The sequence below is a fragment of the Phymastichus coffea genome, unplaced genomic scaffold (assembly GCF_024137745.1).
Source record: "Phymastichus coffea isolate CEN01 unplaced genomic scaffold, Cenicafe_Pcof_1.1 PCOF00094, whole genome shotgun sequence".
NCBI classification, from domain to species: domain Eukaryota; kingdom Metazoa; phylum Arthropoda; class Insecta; order Hymenoptera; family Eulophidae; genus Phymastichus; species Phymastichus coffea.
Genome location: NW_026706905.1, coordinates 86422 through 110428, shown reverse-complemented (window position 1 = coordinate 110428; position 24007 = coordinate 86422). Strand labels below are relative to the sequence as shown.

The 24007-nt window shown below is 44.6% G+C and overlaps 1 protein-coding gene across 11 annotated transcripts in view; it reads right to left on the bottom strand.

Moving 5' to 3' along the window:
- Nucleotides 1–24007, bottom strand: part of LOC131669576 (octopamine receptor beta-2R-like) — a 60664-nt gene that overhangs the window by 4208 nt on the left and 32449 nt on the right. For all 11 annotated transcript variants that reach the window (XR_009302381.1, XR_009302382.1, XR_009302384.1 and 8 more), the window contains exons 3-6: nt 1825–2322; nt 1043–1284; nt 473–956; nt 164–397 (exon numbers count right to left, since the gene is read on the bottom strand). Coding sequence is in view for 7 of the 11 variants with exons in the window: in XM_058944544.1 (XP_058800527.1) it covers nt 164–397; nt 473–956; nt 1043–1227 (903 nt within the window). In the remaining 4 variants the exon portion in view is untranslated. The remainder of the gene's footprint in view (nt 1–163; nt 398–472; nt 957–1042; nt 1285–1824; nt 2323–24007) is intronic.

Genomic DNA, 24007 nt, shown 5'->3' with positions numbered 1-24007 from the left:
GCTTTCCGATCGATCCAATGGAAAATGAAGAACAAAAGGAACCTCAAAATAATACGATTAAATAATGTTCGGGTCGATCGTTCGGTTTGACTGTCACCAAGCAATTTAACAAAGCAATGGATACATGAATGGTCAGTGATAACAAGAAAGACGGGATATTCACCTCGTTGAGCGTGAGAGTTTTGGAGGAGCCACCGCCACTATTGAGCTCGCCATTGATGTTATTGAGATCTCGACTCGGCCTGTGACTCAACAACATGGCATTGCCCATTCGACTGTGCATCTGCTTCTCCTGGCGATTCGCTTCACGGAATATCGCCAGATACGTGAGCGTCATTATCGTGCAGGGTATCCAGAAGGATATACTCGAGGATATAACCGCGTACACCTTATTGACCTGGCAGAAAAGCAGCAACTCGTTTAGTCAATCGAAACGGATCATGGGATCGTGGGAAGGCTAGAGAAAGCGCACCTTGAAGAAACACTCGTCCGTGTACAGTCTCCTATTTCGCATGTTCTCTTCGGTAGTGTACCACTCACTGAAAATCGGCACGAAAGATATAATGGCTGGTGCGAACCAGCAAGCGAACAGCATGTAAAAGGCTACGCGTTTGGTTATGCTGATCGGATAGCTGAGTGGCTTGACGACGGCGTAATAGCGATCCACGCTGATGAACATGAGGTGCAAGATCGAGCTGGTGCTGAAGTACACGTCCAGCGCATTCCATACGTCGCACATCACGTAGCCGAACATCCACTGCCCGGTGATTTGCACACTCGCGTTGAACGTCATGGCGAACATCGCCACCAGCATGTCGGCCAGCGCCAGCGAGACCACGAAGTAATTGGTTATTATGCGGAGCTTGCGGTGGCGTATGACCGATACCATCACAAGGAGGTTGCCGAACACCGCTGCTAGGATTATCGAGCCTAGGAAGCAGCCCAGCGCTATCGCTCTGAAAAAGGAAAGGAGGCGCGGGTTTAGCATAAACGATCGAGGCCGTTTCCTTCATTGCAGGCTCGAACGCCGCTCGACGCTCACTTGGGCACGTCGATGGGTTTGTGATCGGTCAGATTCTTCGGTCCCTCGTCGAAGCTGAGATTGCGGGAATCGTCGTTGACCATCGCGGTGCGTCTGTCTTCGTCTTCCTCGTCCTTTGGATTACGCGTCGTCGTCGATACATAAGGTTTGACGCTGCTACTGCTTGCTGGACCTGCCGAGTGCATGTCTACCTCACGACGCCAGCGCGCCACCTGTCTCGTTATCGAGCTGTACTCGTGATGCTGAAAATTTGAAGAAATTCCTTATGAGTTTGGCGATTCGATAGACGACTTTTCCTGTTTTTTTTTCTTAACGGAATGGTCGTTTATTTTCTTTACTTTAAGAGTTACATCTAAACATGGGTTATCCGAAAAAAGTCGAGTTGTTCAAGGCTTTTTTTTCTAAAAACATATTAAATTCGACAAGGTTTGCTAGAAAATTGATATTTAGATATTTCAATCAATTTTAACGGATTTCAGTTTGGTAAAAAATCTATGAATATTGTCTCTAGCAACCGAAATACAACGATTAATCATTGATCAAGTATTTCAGTAATCCGATTCTCAAATTCAAATTGTGCTTATTTTTCAAACCTTGAACAAGTATATTACTTGAAGAATGAACCGCGTGATTATTGTACGAGCAGACCGATTTCGTCGAATACGTAAAAAATCGAAGCATCGCGGTCGCCAATTTCTTCGTGAAAGCGAAGGATAAAAGCAACAACCTGCTCCAATAAAGACGATATCGGGATCGAAAAGAGCGAAAGTAAATGCGGCTACCTTGTATTGGCGCGTGGCCAGGTAGACTGTTGGATCGTCGGAACTGTCACCTCCGCCGCCATGGTCACGGTGATAGTGGTGACGAGATGCGACGCGATCGTCAGGAGGAACAAGTGGAGTGCCGACGGCGGCGGCGCTTGGGGGTCGCTCATGCGTGTTTGCGAGCGCCGCCTTAGCCGGGCTTGCGAGCGCGATTAGAAGCGCCGCCGCCGCCGCTAAACGAATGACAGCTGCTCCGCTCGAGCAACCACCAGCCGATGCCGCTACTCTCCAGCAGCCGCTGCAACGTCCGCGGCCGCCGCTCTGCTGCTGCTCGTTGCCCTGGCGATCTCCTGACTTCTTGATGATGACGATCTTAGCGCTGGCTGCGGCTGACTGGCGATCGAGCGAACTTGTACTGCGACTCGCGGCCAGCTCAGCTGCGTTTCAATGTCCACCTACGAAACTCTTCGCCCGATTCACGAGTTATCCTCGATGCGGCTGCCAGCTTACAAGATTCTGAAATCCAAATATGATTTCGATCAGACTTCGAGCGTTACTTGCCCTTTTGAAAAATAAAACAGCGACTTAGCGCGTAATGAATAGGGAATGCGATTTGTCTTCGGGTAAAAGACTCGCTGATTAATCCGATCTCATCTGATAGCTCGCAGTAGTCTGCGCTCAATCTAATCCCTTTTTTCTAATCTCTCTTTGAAATATTCATTGAATTAGTTATACAGTTGAGGGGGATTCGATAAAAGCCAATATTATTAACGCGAAGCCGGTGTAATTGTTGATCAAACGCTTTCAAAGTAACTCATGTTGCGTATTAAGGACGTTGGATGTTTAAGCGAAGAGTTATAAGAGAACCGCCTAATTTTTGGATACAATCTAGTTATGGGCACGAAAGGATTGCATGAATTTTTCCAACGTTTTCTTTCGCTGAAATTTTCGAGACAAGCGATCGCGAAGCTCCGTTCTTTATAGAGCGAGTGTCGTCAAAAGGTGATTCATTTGGAGTGCAAATTGAAGAGAAGTTGAGGGATTGTAATAAAAAACATTAATAAATTATGACTGGAGGTCTCGGCGGACGTTTCCAATAATAAAATCGTACGTAATTGATGAAAATATAAACAAAAACCGGAGTTGCGGGCGTGGCATGCACGTGCGGGCGGACCCTCTTTCTGTGCCTCTCTCGCATGACACCGTTGAACATCCTTAAAGCTAAAAGAGCCCCCTTCTTCGAAACTCGAGTAACACTAACAAAGTTTGTCGCAAAGATAGTTCAAGTGCTTATACGTGCTAAACTTTTAATGGCCCACTTAGACAACAAAAATTACCCCTCGCACATTATGTAAACTTTCGTTATTTTTTTCCGTCGGGATGCTATATATATATTTCGCTTTGATTTTCCCGTCAGCTGAAAATGTGTTACTGCTTCCTATAACCTCCGAAGTTATTATCAACAACATCAAAGCAATTGTTTATTATTTATTTTTAGTCGAAAACACAGAAAATTTTTATGCTCGAAATTTTAGTTTGATGTTTGTTTTCGGCAATTATAAATAGCTGAATGACACAGAAAAAGTTTGCCAGAGCAATTTATCTGAAAGAAGAGATCATCGAATATAATGTATATTTATACTGCCATAAAAATCAAGAATGAGTGATGTATACCTTGTCGTACAGAAGCAAACTTTCCAGTGAATCACCCGGATAGAAAATAACAGCGTCTCAAGACGAATAACTTTATCTTTCTACATCAATAAAGTATTTTTCTTCTCATTTCCAGATTTATGGAAAGGGATGAGAGTAAGAGAATGGTTAAATGATCCAATATTATCTCAATACTAATCAATCCAACAAACGATAGCCTCCTCCCAAAAAACTGCTTATCTTCGTTTTTTCTAATCCCCTATATTTGTTTGCGCAGTCACACGCGTAATCCGGCTACGCAAAAGAAATACCATATCCCAACAGAATCAGCGTCAATCTCGGAAGCGAAATAAGAACTTTGGTTCTCACCCCCTCCCCTCCCCTTCCCATCGCACAATTAATTCGATCCCTAGTTAACAATCAGCGCGTGAAGGCAGGTATAATCTAATCTTAGGATTTATCAATCTTAGGATGATGCCTGTATACAATGCCGGAAGCTATGATAAGTTAAATGGAAGGAGAAGAGAAAAAATGCTCCTTTTTTTTATCGTACCTGCAATTTCCCATATGACTTTTGTGTAGGTGTTTCGTGATCGATGCCAATCGTTTGCCTCGCGCACATATGGGACAAAAATATGGTTTAGTACCCTCGAAGATAAGATGCTTGAGGATTTATTTTTTCTCCTTTTTTTCGGGAGCCGTAGGCCTTTTCTCTTTTTACGACTCTGGGATGGAAATTACTTTTTATACCGCGACCGTTATTCTCTCTCTTTCTCTCTCTTTCGTCGTCGAGCTTATTAGCTTGGCTCCGATCGCCAAGTTCTTTTTACAGCTCTTTTAACGAGCCTAGCCTTTATGAAAATATCCATATTCAGTTGCCAAAAAAAAAATTAATTGTATGATCACCACCAACCAAAGCTCTGACGCAATATAAAAGCTCTCGAAAAAGACACGTACACCGCTCCACAAAAGAAAGAGCTTTGCAAGACAAAAATAAAAATAATATCTCATGGTAGCATCTTAGCGTCCGGTCGGTCACAAAATTAACGATTGCAATCGCGTGCCCCGAAATATGAATCACCTCTATATACTGTCCGACTTTAACACTTTTTAGAGATTTACAAAAAATAAAAAAAAAAAACGGAAACTTTTTTCTGGCATCGACGCACGTAATGTCTTGGAGACGACGCGGTAAATATGTGTATACCAGTCATATTTATCGCGATAAGTCGACACTTGGAAATACAGGGGCCGATACCAAAGTGAGCCCTCGCGAGCATTAATTTAAAGGGAAAATGTACTTCCTCCACGTGTAATTCCCACGGGCGCTTTGTGTATGTAAATAAAATAAGATAAATGTATGTGTGCGCAAATCCGGCTTTCGCGCACGCCAAGATGGGGAAGTGCCGGGCGCTTGAAATTCATGACTAGTGCGTGCGGTACGCGCGCATTACGCGTTCGCGGGCAAGTGGTGTCGCGTGCGCCGGATAAGGTCGGGCGTAATTTATTCCCGCGGAAAAAGAGAAAAAAAAATAAAGCAAACAAAGAAAAGAGAAACGAACGGGACGGGCGGATTGTAATTTCGCGGAGACTCGTCGCGGCGTGGATCAGCCTGAAATTGATTTGATTTTCCGGCTGGTCGGATTGAAGGAATCCCCATTTCGTATACCTATGGTATCCGACGTTTCAACCTTATTACATAACACTTGGCAAGTTCCGTGTTTTTATAAGTTTTCAGTTGGGTGGTGGGCCTATTGACCTATTTTCAGGCGACGCGCAGTTGCGACGTACGTTTGGGAGATATCCCTAAACACTAATGGAAAAGAGAATAAAAACATCTCAAGTTCTTGCCGTCAAAGTCGACTCCTCGTTACTTTTGCCTCGGCACGTGTCGGCATAATAATGCCTAAAGCCTCTTTCTTTGTCTCTCTCCCGTCGTAAAAGGCTTCGAGAAACGCCTGCAGGCGGGTGGTGTGTCTTGCGTACCGTATAAGATATACATGATTTTGTCAGAAAGAGAGAGAGAGAGAGAGATAGAACCGAGGGTGGGGACGCACACGCGCGAAAATAGCTTCCTGGATTTCAACGCTCGCGCTTAATCTAGCCCAAGGTCAGCGTCCATAAGATCAATGTCACATACACACTCTCGTAATGATAATAATTCAAGGGTGGGAGGGTGAGAGTTATCGCAACACCACTCGTAAATTACAACGAGAGAGGCCAACAGACAGACAGACAAACAGAGAGAGACAGAGTAAACGGCAGGAGCACCCTCTCCGTTCGTGCAGTTTTCGGACGACCACTGCCCGAGTCCTTTGACGGAGACCGACAGTAAAATTGTCAAAAGAAAAAAATGTCTAGTTCTAGATTATCAACGGTTTGCTTGGTAGGTTCTTTTTAGACAGGACTGATGATGGGCGGCTAATTTAATGTAATACATTACAGACTGTTAAAGTGTCTACTCTCTCTCTCTTTCTCTCTCTCTTTGTCTCTTCCCTTTCATTGAACGAAGAGGATACAGTAATATTCGCATACGAGACGACGATCATCAATCTCTCCTCTACTGTTAATTCCTCGGCAGTAGTACATTGAAAACGCAAAGGCATCCCTTCTATAAGCCAAAAGGCCACGGGTGCCGACGCATCGTCGTCGACGGACAATAAATTTTCGGATTCGGGGCTTTTATTTACCTTGGCACGTGCGCATAAAATCTCGCGTCCTTCGTACTGCCCGCGAGAGAAAGAGAGAAACTGCGTTAAATGCGTTTATAACATTTCGTTTCTTGTCTCTTTGCACTTGGTGATCGTTTGCAATAAAAATTAATCGGTCCACTTTCTTTCTTATAGTTTGTTGAACTCTCAAGCGAGCCACGCGCGCGTTCCTTTTTGCTCAGTGTGAAAAATCAATTTCGGGATATTTGCGGCGAAGCGAATATTTATCTCCCGATGCGAAAACGTGACTCAGAGACGCCTCGAGTATTTTATCTGCGTCCTATTCCACGAAAACCCAATCGAAATTCCGACGCTTGGCAGAGTTTTATGAAAAGAAGAAGACAAAAATTCGATGTCTGCGGGGATCGACAACAACGTGATCGGCTCCCCGCTCGAAGCTCGAAACGACTGCGCGTACAGTGCAATTACAACAATAGCCAACGGCACACAGAGCAAGAGAGAGAGAGAGAGAGAAATGCACGCGAGAGAAATTAAAGCGATGCGAGTTGTCGTGACACGGGACAGTTAAAAATAGACTCGAGGACGTGCAGCAGCAACGGCAGCGTTGGTGCCCGGTTGAATTTGATTTTTCAACGGCGATAATGCGGCCAGGGCGGAATTCAACGCCCGCGCGGGAGGGGGAAGGCAAAACTTTTGCTCGCGAGGAGAGATCGCGAGTTGGCGATATCAAACTTGGCCTTTCGAAGTTCGATATCGCTCGCTCGCGCGATGATCTAGTTCTCTGTAATAATAAAAGAAAAAATATTAATAAAACTTCTCGGCGAAGAAAACTTCCGCGAGCGTGAATAAGCATCTGCGGCTGATAAAGATCGACCAAACTTCCGTTCGAAGACCAGAGTCGGAGGTTTCAATGGCGCGGACGTTAAATCAAACGATCGATTAATCAGAGTCGAGGGAGATAGCGAGCGCTACTACGTGATTAACAAGCCACCAATTATCCGATGATTAATGCCACACGCTCGCTATACTACCTTTTCACTTAACGGCGCACGCGCGCCATAGACTTACAGTTGTCACCGCGGAGTTCGACAAGTCGCAGCTGCGCACTCTCTTATTTTTCCATCTTTAATTATAGTCGTTCGGCGTTCAAATCGTTTGGACGTCCAAGGCTTTTGCTTATTTTGTCAGAGATTAGATTCTCTAGGTTTTCTTCTTAAAGTCCCGAAGATAGAGTGGTGGAATCTCTACAGACAGGAGCGTGAGAGCACATCAACGTCCACGAATCGATACGTCGAGCCGGTGACGCAGAGCTTTTTCACGAATCTATAATTAATTTGCGAAAAACGGGTGTCTCGCTGCTGAGTCATCCGTTCGCCTCTCGTATATTTCGACGATGCACCAAAGGAGAGGAGAGATTTGCCGCCTGAAGTGGAAAACTACTTACTGACGCACATGACATCTCGCGTATGTGTATGTGTCGAGGTCTCTTCTTCGTTCTTTTTTTTTAACGAACGCACGAGTCACGTTGACAATTGAGATTGAAATATCGATGGCGTGACAATTGAGCGAGTTCAGCCATTTTTTCCAAGCTCGTTGTTGCGATGGATTTATTTCTCTTCCATAACTGAGTTGGAAGCGAGAAACTTTCTTTTATAAAGAGTCCTTTTAAAAAATTGGTTTCAATGTTAAATTCCTCATTTTGTAATTAAAATTAACGCGAACTCAAACACTAGAATTACGATTCAGTGAGATCCAAAAAATCAAGTAATATTTCAAATACTGTATATCAATCGTCAATTAAAAAATGACAAACGTGCTTGCTTTATAGAATAATAGCAGCCTTATATCCAGCTGACAAGTTAATGTCGGAGTTTTAAGCTGCAACTGAAAATTCCGAGTTTTCATGTGAGCCTCCGTAATTACAAGACATTTGACATACAACTTCATTTCCGTTCTCTTCTCAAACGACACTTGGCTGTGCTATTAGGCAATAAACTGCAATTATCCGGAAATTCTAATGCACCGTAAGCATCGCTGTTCCGTACGAGTTAGTTGATGGGCGTCACAGAGGCTGTTCGGATTATGGAGATTCATGGAGATTTCGACGTTATGCAACACAACGCGCCTTGCAAGGAATCGGTTGGTTAGCTGTTGTTTGCTTTACGACCCTCCCCATCGCTGTTATCTGTCGATGGTTTGTATACAATAGATCGATCGTATTTTATTTACCGTATGAGCATTGAACACGTTTGAAAAAAAAAAAACAAAAAAACAAAAACAAAAATAATGCAGAACTGCACGCGCGATAAAAACACGCCATTATCTTTGCGTTCATTCATGGGCAATCGAAAACGAAAAACGAAAAAGACAAAAAAAGACAAAAACAAGATCCTCGCACGCGCGGTCAGTACGCGCGTATAAAAGTCAATACGCGCAGTGTCGGCAGTAAATCGACTGTATATGCGTTTGCGTGTGCGCCCGTGGCACAAACAAAGCCCCTGGCGATAAAGTTGGCGACGTGTCACGGGCAATGCTTGATCGATATCCGCCCACCCGCCAGCTCTGTTAACTGCCAGAAGGGGAGGGATGATCATTACGAATTCCTTGGGCGTTTGTTTCGGCGACACGTTTTATTTTGAATTCGCGAGGGACACGTCTCTCAGCGGGAACTCGGAGAGGGGAGAGTGAGATTTAGGGATGCGGTGATCTGGAAAAATTGAAGCGGATGTTTGGGTATTTATTCTGGTGCGACAGCCGATGAAGTTGTTGCATCATGTGACAAGGCACTTTCAAAAGCAAGGCCGGGAAAAATGAGCAACGATGAAGCAAATAGCGGCGCAGGATCGGCCCGAAACAAAGCGTCGTAAATCAATAAACATTCACGCAACAGGGCGTGAATTGAAAGCCATCAATTTGTATGAGAGAAGAAATAGAACGGGAGAGGCAGAGATTGTTTCGCTAAAGTGACACGTGTCTCTCTTTGGGAAATTGATTCACAGAACTGAGAATATAATTGAAAAAATAAAACGGATTTGTCGCTGGCTCACGGATTCGTCAACGTTAATCATGACGAACGCGCCGAGCATACGTATGTATTTCAGGGAAGAATGACATTGTTTCTTCCTTTCCCTTTTATCTTTATAATAAATGAATGGGCATCGCCAACTCATGAAAGTTTGATCCGTATCTGACGCTGAGTCCCAGGAAATTGATGATGATTAATGAAGCGACGCGCAACATTAATCAACATTGCTATTTCTATTATGCGAAAGTGTTTAATTAACTCTCGAGTGTATATGCTTCATCGGAAGCACCGGAAGGGAATTGATGACGTTGATTATCTTGCTCCTTTTTTACCGGCGCACGCGTGATGACTTTACAATACGAGCTGTCGACGATTTAAAAGCGATTAATCAGTAGAGCTTTTTTTGCTATGAGTTGTGAGTCGCGATCAATTAGATTCCGTTTGTATTATGAACGATCGATTTTCGACAGCGGTGATTTTCATGTACTGAATCTTCCTTAGACCTCCATTGATATTAATGTGCGAACTCCACGTCGGTGCTAGAAATTTATGCGCTCGTAAAACTTTTTGGTAGTAAGCACAGGCCACCGATAGGCCAAACGCACTTTTTGCATTTTGTTTTTTCATTTAGGCATTGGAGGATTCGAAAAGCGCCATTGAATTATGCCTCGGTAAACGCTAATCCCGCGCTTGTTGACTTTAAAAAATTGGCTCGGAGAGAGAAAAAATCACACTCGCGGGAAAGATAATGAACAGCGAAACTGATAAAACGAAATTGGATCGAAAGCTCTCTGTTATAAATATACGGGCGGCGCGTCATAATTCCCGCTCGGAGCATGCACTTTTCGGGATTTCATTTGGCGAGAGGCGCTGCGCGGATGAAAGCCTGGGATTACGGGGATACCTCGCGAGCTCTCTCTCTCTCTCTCTTTCTCTCTCTCCCTCGTGGTCTAGTTCCCCTCGCCGTTATTTAATTTTTCGCGAGCTTTTAATGACGCGCTTTTGTTCGGCGAAATATGCTGCTGCCCTTTTCTTCTCTTTTTTACTCTCTCGCAGCGGCGAGAACGTTGATATATTTTTTCCTTCTTTTTATTTTAAGTGAGGGTGTGGGTGTGGAAATTTGATGGAAAGTTTTTATTTCTTTTTATGTATTCGTGAATTTTAAATAATTTTTCATATGACCAAATGTGAATTCGCGGATGCTTATAAATTCTTTTTTTTACTAAGGATTTTCTCGTAAACTGAGGTCACTTTGGGAAGCGCACAAATTAACCGGTGATATGTTCCAGGTCAATTGTTGGCGAGAACAATTGATTACTCAAACACAAATTACAGCTTACACAACTCCCCAATCTGGCATCCAAACTCTGATTAACCAGGCACTTTGAAATTAAAAATCTACTTGGAGAAATCCTGTTTAAAGTTAAACATGATAACTCAATTCTTCATGATATATTGATCATTGCAAAAACCGTCGGCATACGCAAACTTGAATGGTCAAAAAGCTTAAAGCGACGAATGGAATCCCGTTTCCATATTTTTAGGACGCAAATATCGACCCCGCTTACGAAAAAAATAAAAGTGTGAATTAACAAAATGTGTTTCCTTTCTATCTCCTATATGGTTCCCGGGGAATTGTTTATCCGAGCGACTAACGAGCCACAGATTTCTTGCCTCGACGTGAGAGAGGTGCTTTCGGAAATCGATACTCCACTGGTGCTGTTACTGCGTGGGGCTGTGGAAAATGGGTTACTAGGCTTTGCTCGGCTCTGTTCTGCTCTCTCTCTCTCTCTCTCTTTCTCTCTCTTTCTCACTCACTCGCTCGGCTCGCGGCCGAATTGGAACGCCGCTGGAATGAATGGAGATGAAATGTTTGCTGGATGGATCTTTCACCATGGTTATGTGGGCCATTCGTGAATGAATGTTTGTTGTGTGAGCGCATCACGCTAACTTTCAGACAATGTATATATACGTTTTTTGCGTGTGTATTTTTTCAAACGAAGCATCGGATGTGTTTCCATTTCGAAACGCGATAATAAAGATTATTCCTGGGACATGAAAGCTCAACGTTACATATAGTCGAATATCGCGACGGATATCCATAAAATAACAAAAGTTTAGGTTAAATAACAACGATTCGGACAAAGAAACAAATATCTTTTTCTTTATGTTTCAAAATAATCGATATAGCTGTACATATATACAAATAGAGGACAACTTCATAGACGAGTGCAAACACAATATGCATATGCTAATTATAGCCAAAGTAAGTTTACCAATAGGGAATTTTTGAATGCGCTCCCGCGAAGCTGAATATTCAGCGCGGCGCGAGTGCACTTTGGCCTTATTAGCCTGTGTTGCGGTTGGCACGCGCGCGCAACTTTCTCTCTTCCGAAGCTAGCGCGCGCGCACATACACATACACACTCGCGCGCGCGCGTGCGCACGAAACTGGACCCTTCAAGTCGAAGCTTTCCAGTAAAGCTTCTCCACAATTTGAATGTTGAAACTTCGCGGATCATACCCCTGTTTTTATTGGCGATCTGTACCCGACGGAAGGGAGTTATTTTAGACACGAGAGAGCTATTGTTGTGCCTGGAATTTACCGATGCTAAATGATAAACGACAATTACTTTCAGATCATTACACTGTACGATTTGCCGAGTGCACATCTTGCATTTCCATAGTGGTCCATCGCTGGAGCTTGTTCCAACCAAATCGATAAGCCCTTTTCGAGATACCAATGGCTTGGACGATGAAAGCCGAACCGACTGATCAGACTTGGAGTCTACAGGCTTTCGTAGTTAATGCCTCGATTGCCTCTCTCTCACTCTCTCTCTCTCTCTCGCTCTTGTGCTTGTTTCATGGACTGTCTGCGTTGCAAGCTAAGAGCATCCGTCGGCATTTCATGCGAAACACGATCGATACGATCGACAACCGGTTGTCGATCGTATCGATCGTGACTGATTAGGCGTGAATTTTTATGAGCGCGCGATTGCTTTTACTCAGCCTTCTCTTTTAATTGAGGGCATGAAGTTAGCGGTCGATTGAGGAGAATGACTTGGATGAAAATACATACAACCTTTCGTGACTCTCAATCAAGACTGATCTTGCTGGCGTTAGAACAGACGAAAAATTCAGGCAACTTTTCGTGGGCCGACGTACTCGATGGCGATCGAAATGATTCCAGGGGGAAGCTAATGAAAATGTTAGCGCACGTGAAAAAATTAGCAAGATAATTGATACTACAGCGAGAGAAAGAGAGAGAGAGCAAGAGCGCCGAAAGGTTACGGGCGATCGATTCGTTCCTTTTCTCTCTGTCTCTCTTTCTCTCTCTTCTGCTGCTCGATGAGCTGCTTTGTTGAGATGCAGCACTGCGGATGCGCATAAATAGAATTCGCATGAGAAATCGCGGTCATTCCAACGCGGAGAAAAGAAATTATAGATGGCAGAAGTTGCGCAGTTTGACAATTTAATTTTGCGCCACAGAAAAAACAGCAAGTTAGGAGAGATCTTTTGAATATCACCGAACGGACATTTAATTTCTCCTCGCGAAATTGAAAAAGCTGATCGCGATGTGCCTCGAAAAAAAAGAAAAAGAAAACGAGACTTCGAACTTTTTCTGTAAATCTAACGAATCCACGGAAATCGAAGAGCTTTCCGCTAAAAAAAGGAGCTCGATAGATCAAAGCATTTCTCCATCACCTCGAAATTTTTCAGTTCGCTCTTTTATATACTTACAGAGAAGAAACGCACATCCCAGCCGAGCTTCCTCTTTCTAAGAGATTTCTCGTGAGCAAGATTTATTGGTGCTGCGTGAAGATTTATATATATATATATATTTTTTTGGATAAAAATGTGGTTTTGCACTGCTCGCGTATTAGAATGAATGGATATGAGCATCTTTTACCTGCAACGAAAAGGGAAATCGATGCGAGATGTTTGTTTACACGAGATGAAAGAGGATTCAGAATTCTAGAATATTTTGTTCTATATTTTCTTGAATCATTCTCTATCTTTTCGAAAAAAGGTAGAAAATTTTATAAAGCCATCGCAAGCGACTTTCACAAAGAAAAATGTTAAATGTATCGAGCAAGCTTTTTTGAAATCGTTTCTGAAAAATGAATTTCGCTACATCGCTCGAAAGCTTTTAAAAGCAATATCTCAACCTCATAAAAAAGCCTATATTCCCTCCGTCATGACTAAAGTTTACCAAGCTCTAGTTGAAACTATAAATAACAAGCATCGATCCGTCGCCACTTTTTCCCTAATAAATCTGTTAAAATAGCAAAGGTTTCGCGCGCTTCACTGACATGTCATTATACCAAAAGAAAAGGAGAGAGAGAGAGAGAAATGCAGTTCATTGTCACGGTTGATGTCGTGTGTGCAATCGATTGCTTGGCGGCGGCTCATTTGGCATTCCGGATCGATCGATGACTCACACTCTCAATTTTTTCTCGCTCTCTCTCTCTCTCTCTCTCTCTCTCTCTCTCTCTCTCTCTCTCTCTCTCTCTCTCTCTCTGGTAAGCATCACAGCATCTTTTCAACGGCTCTTCAACAAATTCAGTTTATTTAATCATCTGGCATCATACCTTCGAGCAAACTGTTCCAGGTAGTGCATCTTCCACGGGGCTAACAAGTGTACGCTGTTTTACGCATAATTATTTGCATTCTGCCCTGGAATTTGCATTACTTGTGCAACCAGCATCACCTAACCTCTTTCACCTGGATCAACACTGCATACGTTACTCTACTAATTGAATCAATTTCTGCATCACAATTGCACCAGGACATCTCATCACCTACCTGGCCGTTCTAGCTCTACCAACAACGAATATCATCGCTAGAACAACTATTTTCTCGTCGGTTAAGTGAGGAATATCTTGTGCTGCCTACATTTTGCCACTACTTGTATTGTTCATTTTTCTTTATTATTTGTCATTACTGCGAACCTGTAATCGATCACTTTAATTTTTAAGACTACATTTCATCTCGATTCATCTAGTGTAATTTACATCTTCATCTTTATTGTTATTTTCATAATCATTCATTTTAATCTTAAGTTATAACGTATATTTAAGTCGGGTTGCGTCATCTTGCGAATTTTCCGCGCCAAATTTTCCCCCTAATTTCTATTTCGCGTTCCGCATTACTGAGAGCATCATTTTCGCGCGCAATTTGATTTTCCCGCCACACCCTCTGTGATAATTCGCTTTTCCTCGGTAGAGGTCACTCTACCGAGTTTATCATAGCTGGTTGGTTGCGTGCGCATCCGCGCCACTTGAAATTGCGCGCGAACATTCAAATTATTATAGACACTTCATTTCTTTCTAAACCTATCTCGCCTATTTATGTCAAGCCGCGTGTGTGCCAAGTGTGGATTGATCGTGCGACGACCTGATCAACTCCTCCTCTGTAACTCCTGTAATTCCCTGTACCATAGCTGTTGCATTTCACCCAACTCAAGACCAGCCAATCACAACTCCGCAGAATTTAACTGCTGCCTCAACCGCTCGCCGAAGGTTGATACTGCCTTAGCCAATACCGTCTTGGATATCTTCGCTACGCCAACAGGACACTCCCCCTCTATTATTACACACGCCAGGAAACGTCTAGCCTCACCAACTCAGCCATCATCGCTGCCGATCACCAAAGCCTGCAGATCTGAGCTACCTCCGACTACAGGTCGGAACTCCGATTGTTCGGCAATGTCTGAGGCACCTGAGTGGTTCCGCAGGGAGTCGCAGCTTAACGCGGAGCGGCATGCGAGGGAAGCCCAACTCAATTCTGAGCGCTTTGAGAAACTTTGCGGACTCTGGACTAAAACGCAGGATGAGTTTCGCGAGCGTGACGTCCATTTCGCAATAGTCGACGAGCCTGAAATCTTGGTCCATGGGTTACCAGCGGAATTTCAAGGTTCCCTCTTCCAGGCCGCTACTTCTGTCCTCATTGCGCTGGGCTTTGGCGGAGAGCACAACCTCCCTGCGATCATTGCGACAAGGGAGTGGAATCCCACCGCTGCCTCTCGCTCTACTGCGCCCACGGATCAGTCGCAGTCCTTCTCTCACTCGACCCAAAGTGCACGAAAGAAGTCCTTCACCTTCCTGCTGGATTCGCCATCCTCTCGGGACAGAATAATCAAGCTTTCGTCCAGACTGAAGGGGCATACTGCCCAGACGATCTTTGGCTGTGGAGGTGGTATACGAGTACTACTGCGTCCAATCTACCCCAAGCCTGTCTTCGAGCTGCTATCCAAGGCCAGAAAAGTGAGTGACGACCTCGGATACGCGTGGCCTGTGGTGCGAAACTTGCGGGTCTTCTGCCGCGCCACGCCGCAATCAGAGCTGATCCCTATTGTCTCTGAGGCTGATCTACGTGGTTTGCCGAGGCTGGCATCTCGCCAACCAGTCGCATCCTCGGTGGGAGCCCCAGGCCACCTTCACCCTTCGGCCGCGCCTTCCGCTCCTCTTAGCGGTCCCCTTCATGATCCCCGACTCCCTCGCTCTGATCTTCATATCCGACCGCCTGGAAATACACCAAGCTTCACTTTATCTGCCTCCTCTTCTCAGTCGCCAACCCGTAACCCAGCTCAAACTTCATGACATTCAACGGTCCCACTAAATAATTCTGTTACCACTTCCATCTCATCTCGATCTTCCCTCACCGTTGCGCACATCAACATAAACGGCCTAAACGTACCGTGGCATTTCTCTCTCTTAGAAGCACAGGCACATACAAGTTCATATGACATTATTGCCATCTCCGAAACCAAACTTTGTAATGTCATCTCTGATGACCACCTCGTACTAGCCAATTACAATTTTTTCCGACTGGATCGCGAGGGCAAGGAGGGTGGTGGAGTTGGCTTCTATTGTCGCAATAGTTTGACAGTAAAATTACTCGCTGCCTCTGATCCCACGTTTAACAACTCACCCGAATTCATGATAGCCGAAATCCAAAATAAATGCCACCTAAAACTTTTATTTGCAATTGTCTACCGCCGTCCATCCGCCAAAATCCCATCATTTTTCTTCAACACCATCTCTTCCTTTCTTCCTCTCTTCAATGATGTCATTATCACTGGTGATTTCAACTCCGACCTTACATCACATCTTCCACACGTCCTGGCATTGCGCGATCTCATTGATTCACATGCACTTGGGGTTGTCTCCACCGAGCCTACACACCATCCCATTACTGAGAGTGGAGTGACCACACATACAGCGCTGGATCTTTTTATAACAAATCCCTCAACTCACATCCTTAGCTTCACCAAATCTCTCTCCCCATTTGTACCTTATCATGACCTAATTGAGCTATCCATACTTTTTTCCTCGCCCCAGGAACAACCTAAAACCTTTGCTTCCCGTTCTCTCCATCGTCTTAATAAATCTGTCCTGAACTCTCTTATCACCACCAAGCTCTCGGTCTCCCAGGATTACCTGGGTGATATTCTTCGTCGAGACACTCCCTCAGTCGATCAACTTGAGCGAACTTTCACCCTTGCGGTTTGTGGAGCTTTTGACGAACTAGCCCCTTCTCGTCTGGTTACCATCTCCTCCAAAAAGAAGCCGTGGGTGACTGATAAGCTGCGTGTCCAAATGCGGATCCGTGACGCAGCCTACAAACGCTTTCGAGCCTCCAACTCATCCTTAGCCCTTCAACAGTATCGCTCTCTAAGAACTGCCATTTCAAACGAGCTCGATACTGGGAAAAACAACCATATCCGTCATAATATTGAACACGCCAATAGCTCCAAATCCAAGTGGAGGACTCTCCATGACATCGGCCTAACCAAACGACTCCTGCCGTCACCACTGCTCTTTTTCTCAGCTGACGAACTCAATAAATACTTTGCTACAGTTGTCAACAGATCTCCAGCCCTAACCCTCACTACATTTGACAATATCTGCAGTTCCCCCTTGCATTTGACCTTTACTTTTCCTCCGTTTGTCTTTTCAAAAATTAAACAGGCTGATGTTGAGAGCGAGATCAGGGTGTTGCGTTCTAGGGGCAGGGGTTGTGATGGACTTACGGGAGGGATGCTTCTCCTTGGACTTGACACCGTAGCTTGCAACCTTACTGATATATATAACAAGTCCATTGAAACATCTACTTTCCCGGCCACGTGGAAGCGCACCCTTATTCGTCCTCTTTCCAAGGTCAGATCACCCCAGTCTCCTTCTGATACTAGGCCCATAGCACAGTTGTCTGAACCTTCAAAAATCCTTGAACGATTATTGCACCGACAATTTTCTGACCACCTGGAAGCTAATGACCTTCTGGATCCCAGACAGGCTGGTTTCCGTAAGGGACACTCTACGGAGACTGCTTTAGTGGGCGTCCTTGACGACATGCGGTTTGCCATTGACAGGAGGCAAATTACCATCCTTGTCCTTTTTGATTTTTCAAAGGCCTTCGACGGAATTCCACATGACTTGCTTATTAATAAGATCAGAGCTTGTCACGTTGGTGACTCTGTCTTACGATGGTTCTTTAGCTATCTTGTCGACAGGGTGCAAGCTGTCATTGACCATGGGGACACTGTTTCGCGGTGGGAGCGTGCCCGGACGGGTGTCCCGCAGGGAAGCGTCCTTGGTCCGCTACTGTTTGCCATCTTCATTAATGACCTCCCACGAGTTCTTTTTTTCTGCAAGCATCTAATTTATGCTGATGATACTCAGATTTACCATCACTGCGTCCCTTCCCAGATTGTTGAGGGGCTTGAGAAGGTCCAATTGGATGCGCAGGCGGTGGCGGATTGGGCGCGAGCGAACGGTCTCCAACTCAACGTCGCCAAAACAAAGGTCATGATCGTTGGTAGCGAACTTCACGTCCTCGCTATTGACCTAAACTCGTTGTCCAGGCTCAAGATTGATGATGTTGAGATTCCATTCTCATCATCGGTCAAAAGCCTTGGACTTACTATCACCTCGACCCTTCAATGGAAACCCCACATCTCCGACATTGTTAAGAGAGTTCACCTTGGTCTAAATTCCCTTAAATTTTACAGAAAATCACTCACCATTGAAACAAGGAAATACCTGGTTCAAACATTGATCTTTCCCCACTTTTCTTACGCCTCCATAGCCTTCATGCACCTTGATAAGTCCAGAACCCTGGCCCTTCAAACAGCTTTCAATGCCTGTGTCCGATTTATTACAGGCTTTATACCTTTCATCCCCACACCAAACATTGATTCCCATGTGTCCTTCCATAGATTGCGTCTAGGCTGGCTATCTCTTGAGAGTCAGCGCAACATCTCTCTCATCCTTCGCACATACAAAACCGTATGCTGTCAACACCCGTGCTACCTTACGACTTATGTCAAAACCCCAAATCCTCCTAATCTTAAGCACTCCTCCCGCAATCCCCCGATGGCCTTCTCCTATCCCGCTCCAAGAACTGAGGCTTGGAGGTTCTCGGCGGCGGCCTATGGCATGTATCTTCTCAACCAGCTGGCCATAACTGAGTTTGATATTACTCGCTATGTAGAGCTCAGGCGCTGGCTCTATGACTATTTTATGGTGATCGAACAGCTCCTTTTTCGCCACAGGGTGGACGCCGAACACCTCACAAATCTCCCCTTGCTCCTGAAACTTCCTTCTATCCCTCTTCCTTTCAACGTCTCCGCCTTCACTTCCTCATCAGAGTACCTCTTATCACCTGGTCGCTACCTGGTCTGTAATTTTCCCCCATTCAATTCCAAGTTGTAACACCGACCGACACTTCCACCCTGATCCACAATCGACCTTCACAGTCACTTCGTCATCTCTCCAGGCTTTACGAGTTAGTTCTTAGTCTTGAATCTGCTTGACCACCATGCTTATTAACTTGTTTGCTGGCTCCAATTACCCTCTTTGGCCGGTGATTTTATTTAGTGTTTATTCTGGCCTCTTCAGCATAACGTACTGTGTTATGCTTGCCTGTTCACCACTAGTCACTTAAGTTCATCACATCGCATTTAGTACGCCCTGCTCTGTGATCTCATCTATCTTGTCACCTAACCTATTGTCAATCAACATATCTCTATTCTTTCCATCTCATGCGAATATTGTATCATTTATTGCTATGTATGCTTCATAATCTCACACTCATTCTCTTTAATTATATTGTTTAACTTATGTTCATCTTAAATCACAATTTATTCGTATAACTTTATCGCTTGTTACTGCGCTCTAAATTAATGTATCTGCATTGTATTCTGCTCATAGCCTACGGGGTTATACCCCACGGCTTAATAAAGCTTATTCTATTCTATTCTCGCTCTCTCGCTCTCTCTTGCTCTCTCTCTCTCTCGCTCTCTCTTGCTCTCTCTCTCTCTTTCTCTCTCTCTCGCTCTCTCGCTCTCTCTCTCTCTCTCTCTCTCTCTCTCTCTCTCTCTCTCTCTCTCTCTCTCTCTCTTTCACTCTTTTTCTCTAGCGAACCGTGGAAGGCCAGGCGAAGGTGAGGTTCAATTGGCTCGCGTGTGCATACGTGGCTGAGTGGCCGAGCTTTTTTCTGTTTTTTTTTTGCGGGCTACGGAAATGCTGCTCTGCCTACTATCTTTGTCATCTTTGAACCGAAAACCTCATGTGCAGCGATTTTTTTTCTTAGAAAACGTATGTACTCTTTGCGTTCGTCTGATATTTTAAAGTTACTTGTCAGAAAAATCAAGGCAGTGCTCGAGAGTGTGACATTGAAACAGTAGATGAAATTATTGGTAAACTTTTTTTTTCCCTCCAAGGTTCGCAGTAAAAGCAGACTGGAATTGAATGCGAGCGATCATTGATTTTCAAACAGAGTAAATGAACCTCGCTGAATAATTAACAACTATCGATGCTTCGTCAACGATCTACCAATAACTCTTGACTTGGCAAAAAAAAATGTATATGTATATATAAGGTGAGCTTTCTGCACGCGTGACGTCGAAGTTGAAAGATTGATTTTGTAAAGAAATAAAAACGAGAGACGGAACGGTCTCACGAAACGTCGATTCCCATCACTTAAAGGTTGGCGCCTTGGACGTTATGATCAATGCCACTCTCGGCGAATAAATGCATACGGCTAATCGTCTCTCACAGCGCAGCAGTGAATGCAAGGGCTTACTAGTAAGACTATCGATCGGCGCCTTCGCAAGCTTCCATTGATACGCGCGCGCGTGTGCAGCGGCTGGCACGCTGCCAATCTTCAACCGAAAGTTAGCGGTCGTCTGGCGGACTTCAACTGACAAATACTGCGTGCGCTGTGCGTTCTCTCGTCGAGAGAGCGAGAAAGTTTCCCAGCCGCGGCTGGTGTGACTTTAACGTTATCTCTCGCCGTGATCTTTCTCTCGGCGACAAAAACAAAAAAAGAGAGCCAAGGACAAGGGCAAAAAGCTGTTGCACGTGTGTGCGCGCGCGATGTCGATGCTTGTCTCGCTAATTTTTCTCGGCCGAAGGCCAAAGACAACGGGCGGATTATACGCCCGCCTGAATGTCGAGACTTGTCGTCGACGTCGGCGAGTGACTTTAGCCAAAAACTTTAAATATCACAGCGAGAAAAAGAGAGTGGAACTTTGTTCGAGGCGATGATGTCAGTGTAATAGTGCGTGAAAGATTATCTATTTGAAATCGATTCCGATGTCCCATCCTTTTATTTTCCGGGGAAGAGGGGATGCAATGTCGCGAAAGAATTTTATAGCGATGCGCGCGAAGGAAAATTTGCTTCTCGCGAGGAAGGGGATCGCTGTTGTTTGACGGTCAATCAAACGCGAAATGGGTAGAAAAGAACCCTTATACGACAGTTTCGTAATAGCGTGGAGATTGCGGATGACCGATCGTAAAAATTGATTTTGGTATTAGCAGAGAGAGAAAGACTCACGGCTGTTGAGAAAAAAATTATAAAGGATATCTTACCATAAAAGACGGATATAATTTGATCTAAAAAAAAGTCTCATCAAAAGGTCTTCGATAAATTTCTACAATGTCGACAGCGGCTTAAAATCTCATTTCGGAGCCAGAATAACATTTCACGATAATCTTTCCAACGCGCATGCACATACACTCGCGACGGCAAACTTTTCCAAGCTAGAAAATCCATTACCCACGACTGCGGTGTTTTTGCAAACCAGAGCAAGAAAGAGAGGGAAAAAGCCAATATTTATCCTTGCGAGTAAGTTTCGACAGAGAAGTTTAGCTCGGGCGGGTATCGAGGAATTACAAAAGTTCGTGATTTGGTAAACAAGAGAACAAGGCGTTGGGATTAAGGGTGGTAAAGTGCAGCCGCGTAGTGCATAAAAAACGTCGGTAGCTGTTTTTATCGTTGTACGTCCCACCTTTTTTTTACGATGTCCTTTACCGCGTCGCGGGTACTCTCGACATCGTGGATGCTGTTTCTTTCTCCCGAATTACCGGTATTACTATACAGCATCGGTTTTATTATTTTTTTTTTCATTGCTTACCCTCTAGAAGAAATCTTTTTTGACGTGAGAATAACCAATGCCATAAATTCGAGGGAATAAAAAGTGCCACAGTGCAATATCACTGTGACGCAAAAATCTCTTGCATTATTAATAAACGTAATCGAAGTCAAAGGAGAGCGTAATACCCAGAGTTAAGCTTTGGCTTACTAACCTAGTGCTTTTCTCTTCTTTTTTTTTTCAATTAAAAGATTAAAATGCACGCGCCAGATGAAAAATTGCGACGAGATGGAGAAGATCTTTTTCATATACATGAAGCTTGTGCAAAGAGAAGCAGCTCAAAGAAGAGCGAGCGAGAGATTCAATTCGGAGGTTCCCTTTGTAGGAGGACGTTATTTACAATTCGAAACGCAACGCATAAACGGGCTATCTGTGCTACTTGGTAAAATCGATGAAAAGCCTTTTCGAGGGGAAGCAGATTCTAATCGTATGAAAGCTTATTATCCAAAGTAATGTGATACTTACCACACAGGGGTTGATTTTCTATTACTGTGATTAGGGTTTCTATTACAGGACACTGTTTCTTTTTTTTTCGGGAGCTGATTTCATAAAAATAACAATAGATTTGTCGAAATTCAGTACATCACTTCAAGGGCGAACCAAGTAGAAGCACCGTGATTTCGGTCAGACAGGAAAGTACTATTTCATTCAAACACGCACCAACTTAAATGAAAAATTCGTACGCGATCCTAATCGATCCTCGCGCGATCTCCAACGATACACCACACGCACGTCGAATAAATTTGCCCTGCGAGAGGCGAAAATCCACGAATGTGGATCCACGCAGTCGGACGCGACTGTCGCCCTTTATAATTGCCAATTTCAGTTTTCGCAGAGAGGGTGAAAAAGAACAAAACAAAAAAAAAATACAAAGGATTGATTTATCGACGCTTCGCCCGAACGCGACTGACAAGGTTTTCGCTTGACCGCCAAACGGCGCCGCGTATCAGCTTACTCGTGCGCGCGCGCGAAAAAAAAGTGAAATAAACAAACGGAATTTCCTCGCGTGACTTGCCACTTTTTGTCCTCGCCAAGTTGATTGGCTTAATTTTCGCGTTTCTGTGCTAGGGTTTCACTGGGTCGGGAAATAAATATTTCCTCTGAAGGAAATTCGTTGAAGAATGTAAAATAATGCACGTGGCATGTGGATGTCGATAGCGCGAGAAAACACATCTAGCGAGAGAGTTTATATTGGATTTGGAGACTCGAAACACGTAGCTCCAATAGCTTCCTTTGAAGCGCAACGGATTGCTTTTGTTTCTTCTCCTTATCCAACGCGATCATTAAACCGTATTACTGGGACTTAAATTTAAAGTATCATCACTCCTCTTTTGTTTCTCCAAGAGGTGGCTTTGTACCGCACGATATTAGGAATACCTACTGATGCTTTTTTATTATTGAAGTAGTTTCACTGCAATTGGTGTATGTGCGCACACGCTTCAAACGGAAAGCACTGAGTATTTTTTTAGGAGTGTTGTTTAATAAGAAAACACGCCGTATAAAAACGATTTCGGTCCAACGTAAATTATCAGAACATTGACTGCAAGTAATGAAGTACTTTTTCATTGTGTCACGAATTTACCTAACTCCAAACAGACTTGATTCGCAAGAGCAAACACTTTTAATTCTCCGCAGTGTCGACGTAACAAATCCGTTCCCGCGAAAAAAAACGCCTTGTCTCGTAACGCATCACGTTTAATTCAATTTCTACGAATATTAAGCCGGCAAACAAATCGTAAACCTATGTGTTGCAATTTGTGCCGTACAAATAATAGCTGGAAGCGCACCGCAAGCGCGCATTACGCACACAATCACGAGAACAACACGCTGGCAAGCGTCGTTACATCTCGCTTACGATTTGGCTAACAAGCTAATCCATCGTCGATGTCGTCGGTGAGCGAGGCGCGCCGGCAAGTAAAATAAACGCGCGCGTTAATTTTCTCGCGGTAGTTAAAGCTCGCGCCCCGCCAGAAGTCTCCGCGCCGGCCTATCGAGAGCGCGCATTAAGCGAGCGTCACCTCCGCGGGCTCATTACCGCGCGCGGGCATTACGAAGAAGTAAAGGAACGGGTCGAGCGCGCGCGCCGCGAATAATAAACTGCTTCGCCGCTAAGCCTCATCAACTTTTCATCTAGCAGCGTTGGCGCGTCGAATCGAGAGCTAATGCGCGCGCCATGAAAACTTGATGGATTTTCCGCCGCGCCGGTTGACGAGGCGATAAAAGCGCCCCGCCGCTAATCGAGCCGATCGGAACGAGCGCGGCCCGCGCCGTTAATCGGCCGCGCGACGACGCCTCTTGCGTCCTATACGTGCCGAACGCGCTCGCGAGGCACTTCGTCCGCGCACGCGAGAGCGAAAACAAAATTCTTTCGACGATCAGGCGGAGAAGCACGTCGAGCGCCCCACCTCGTCGC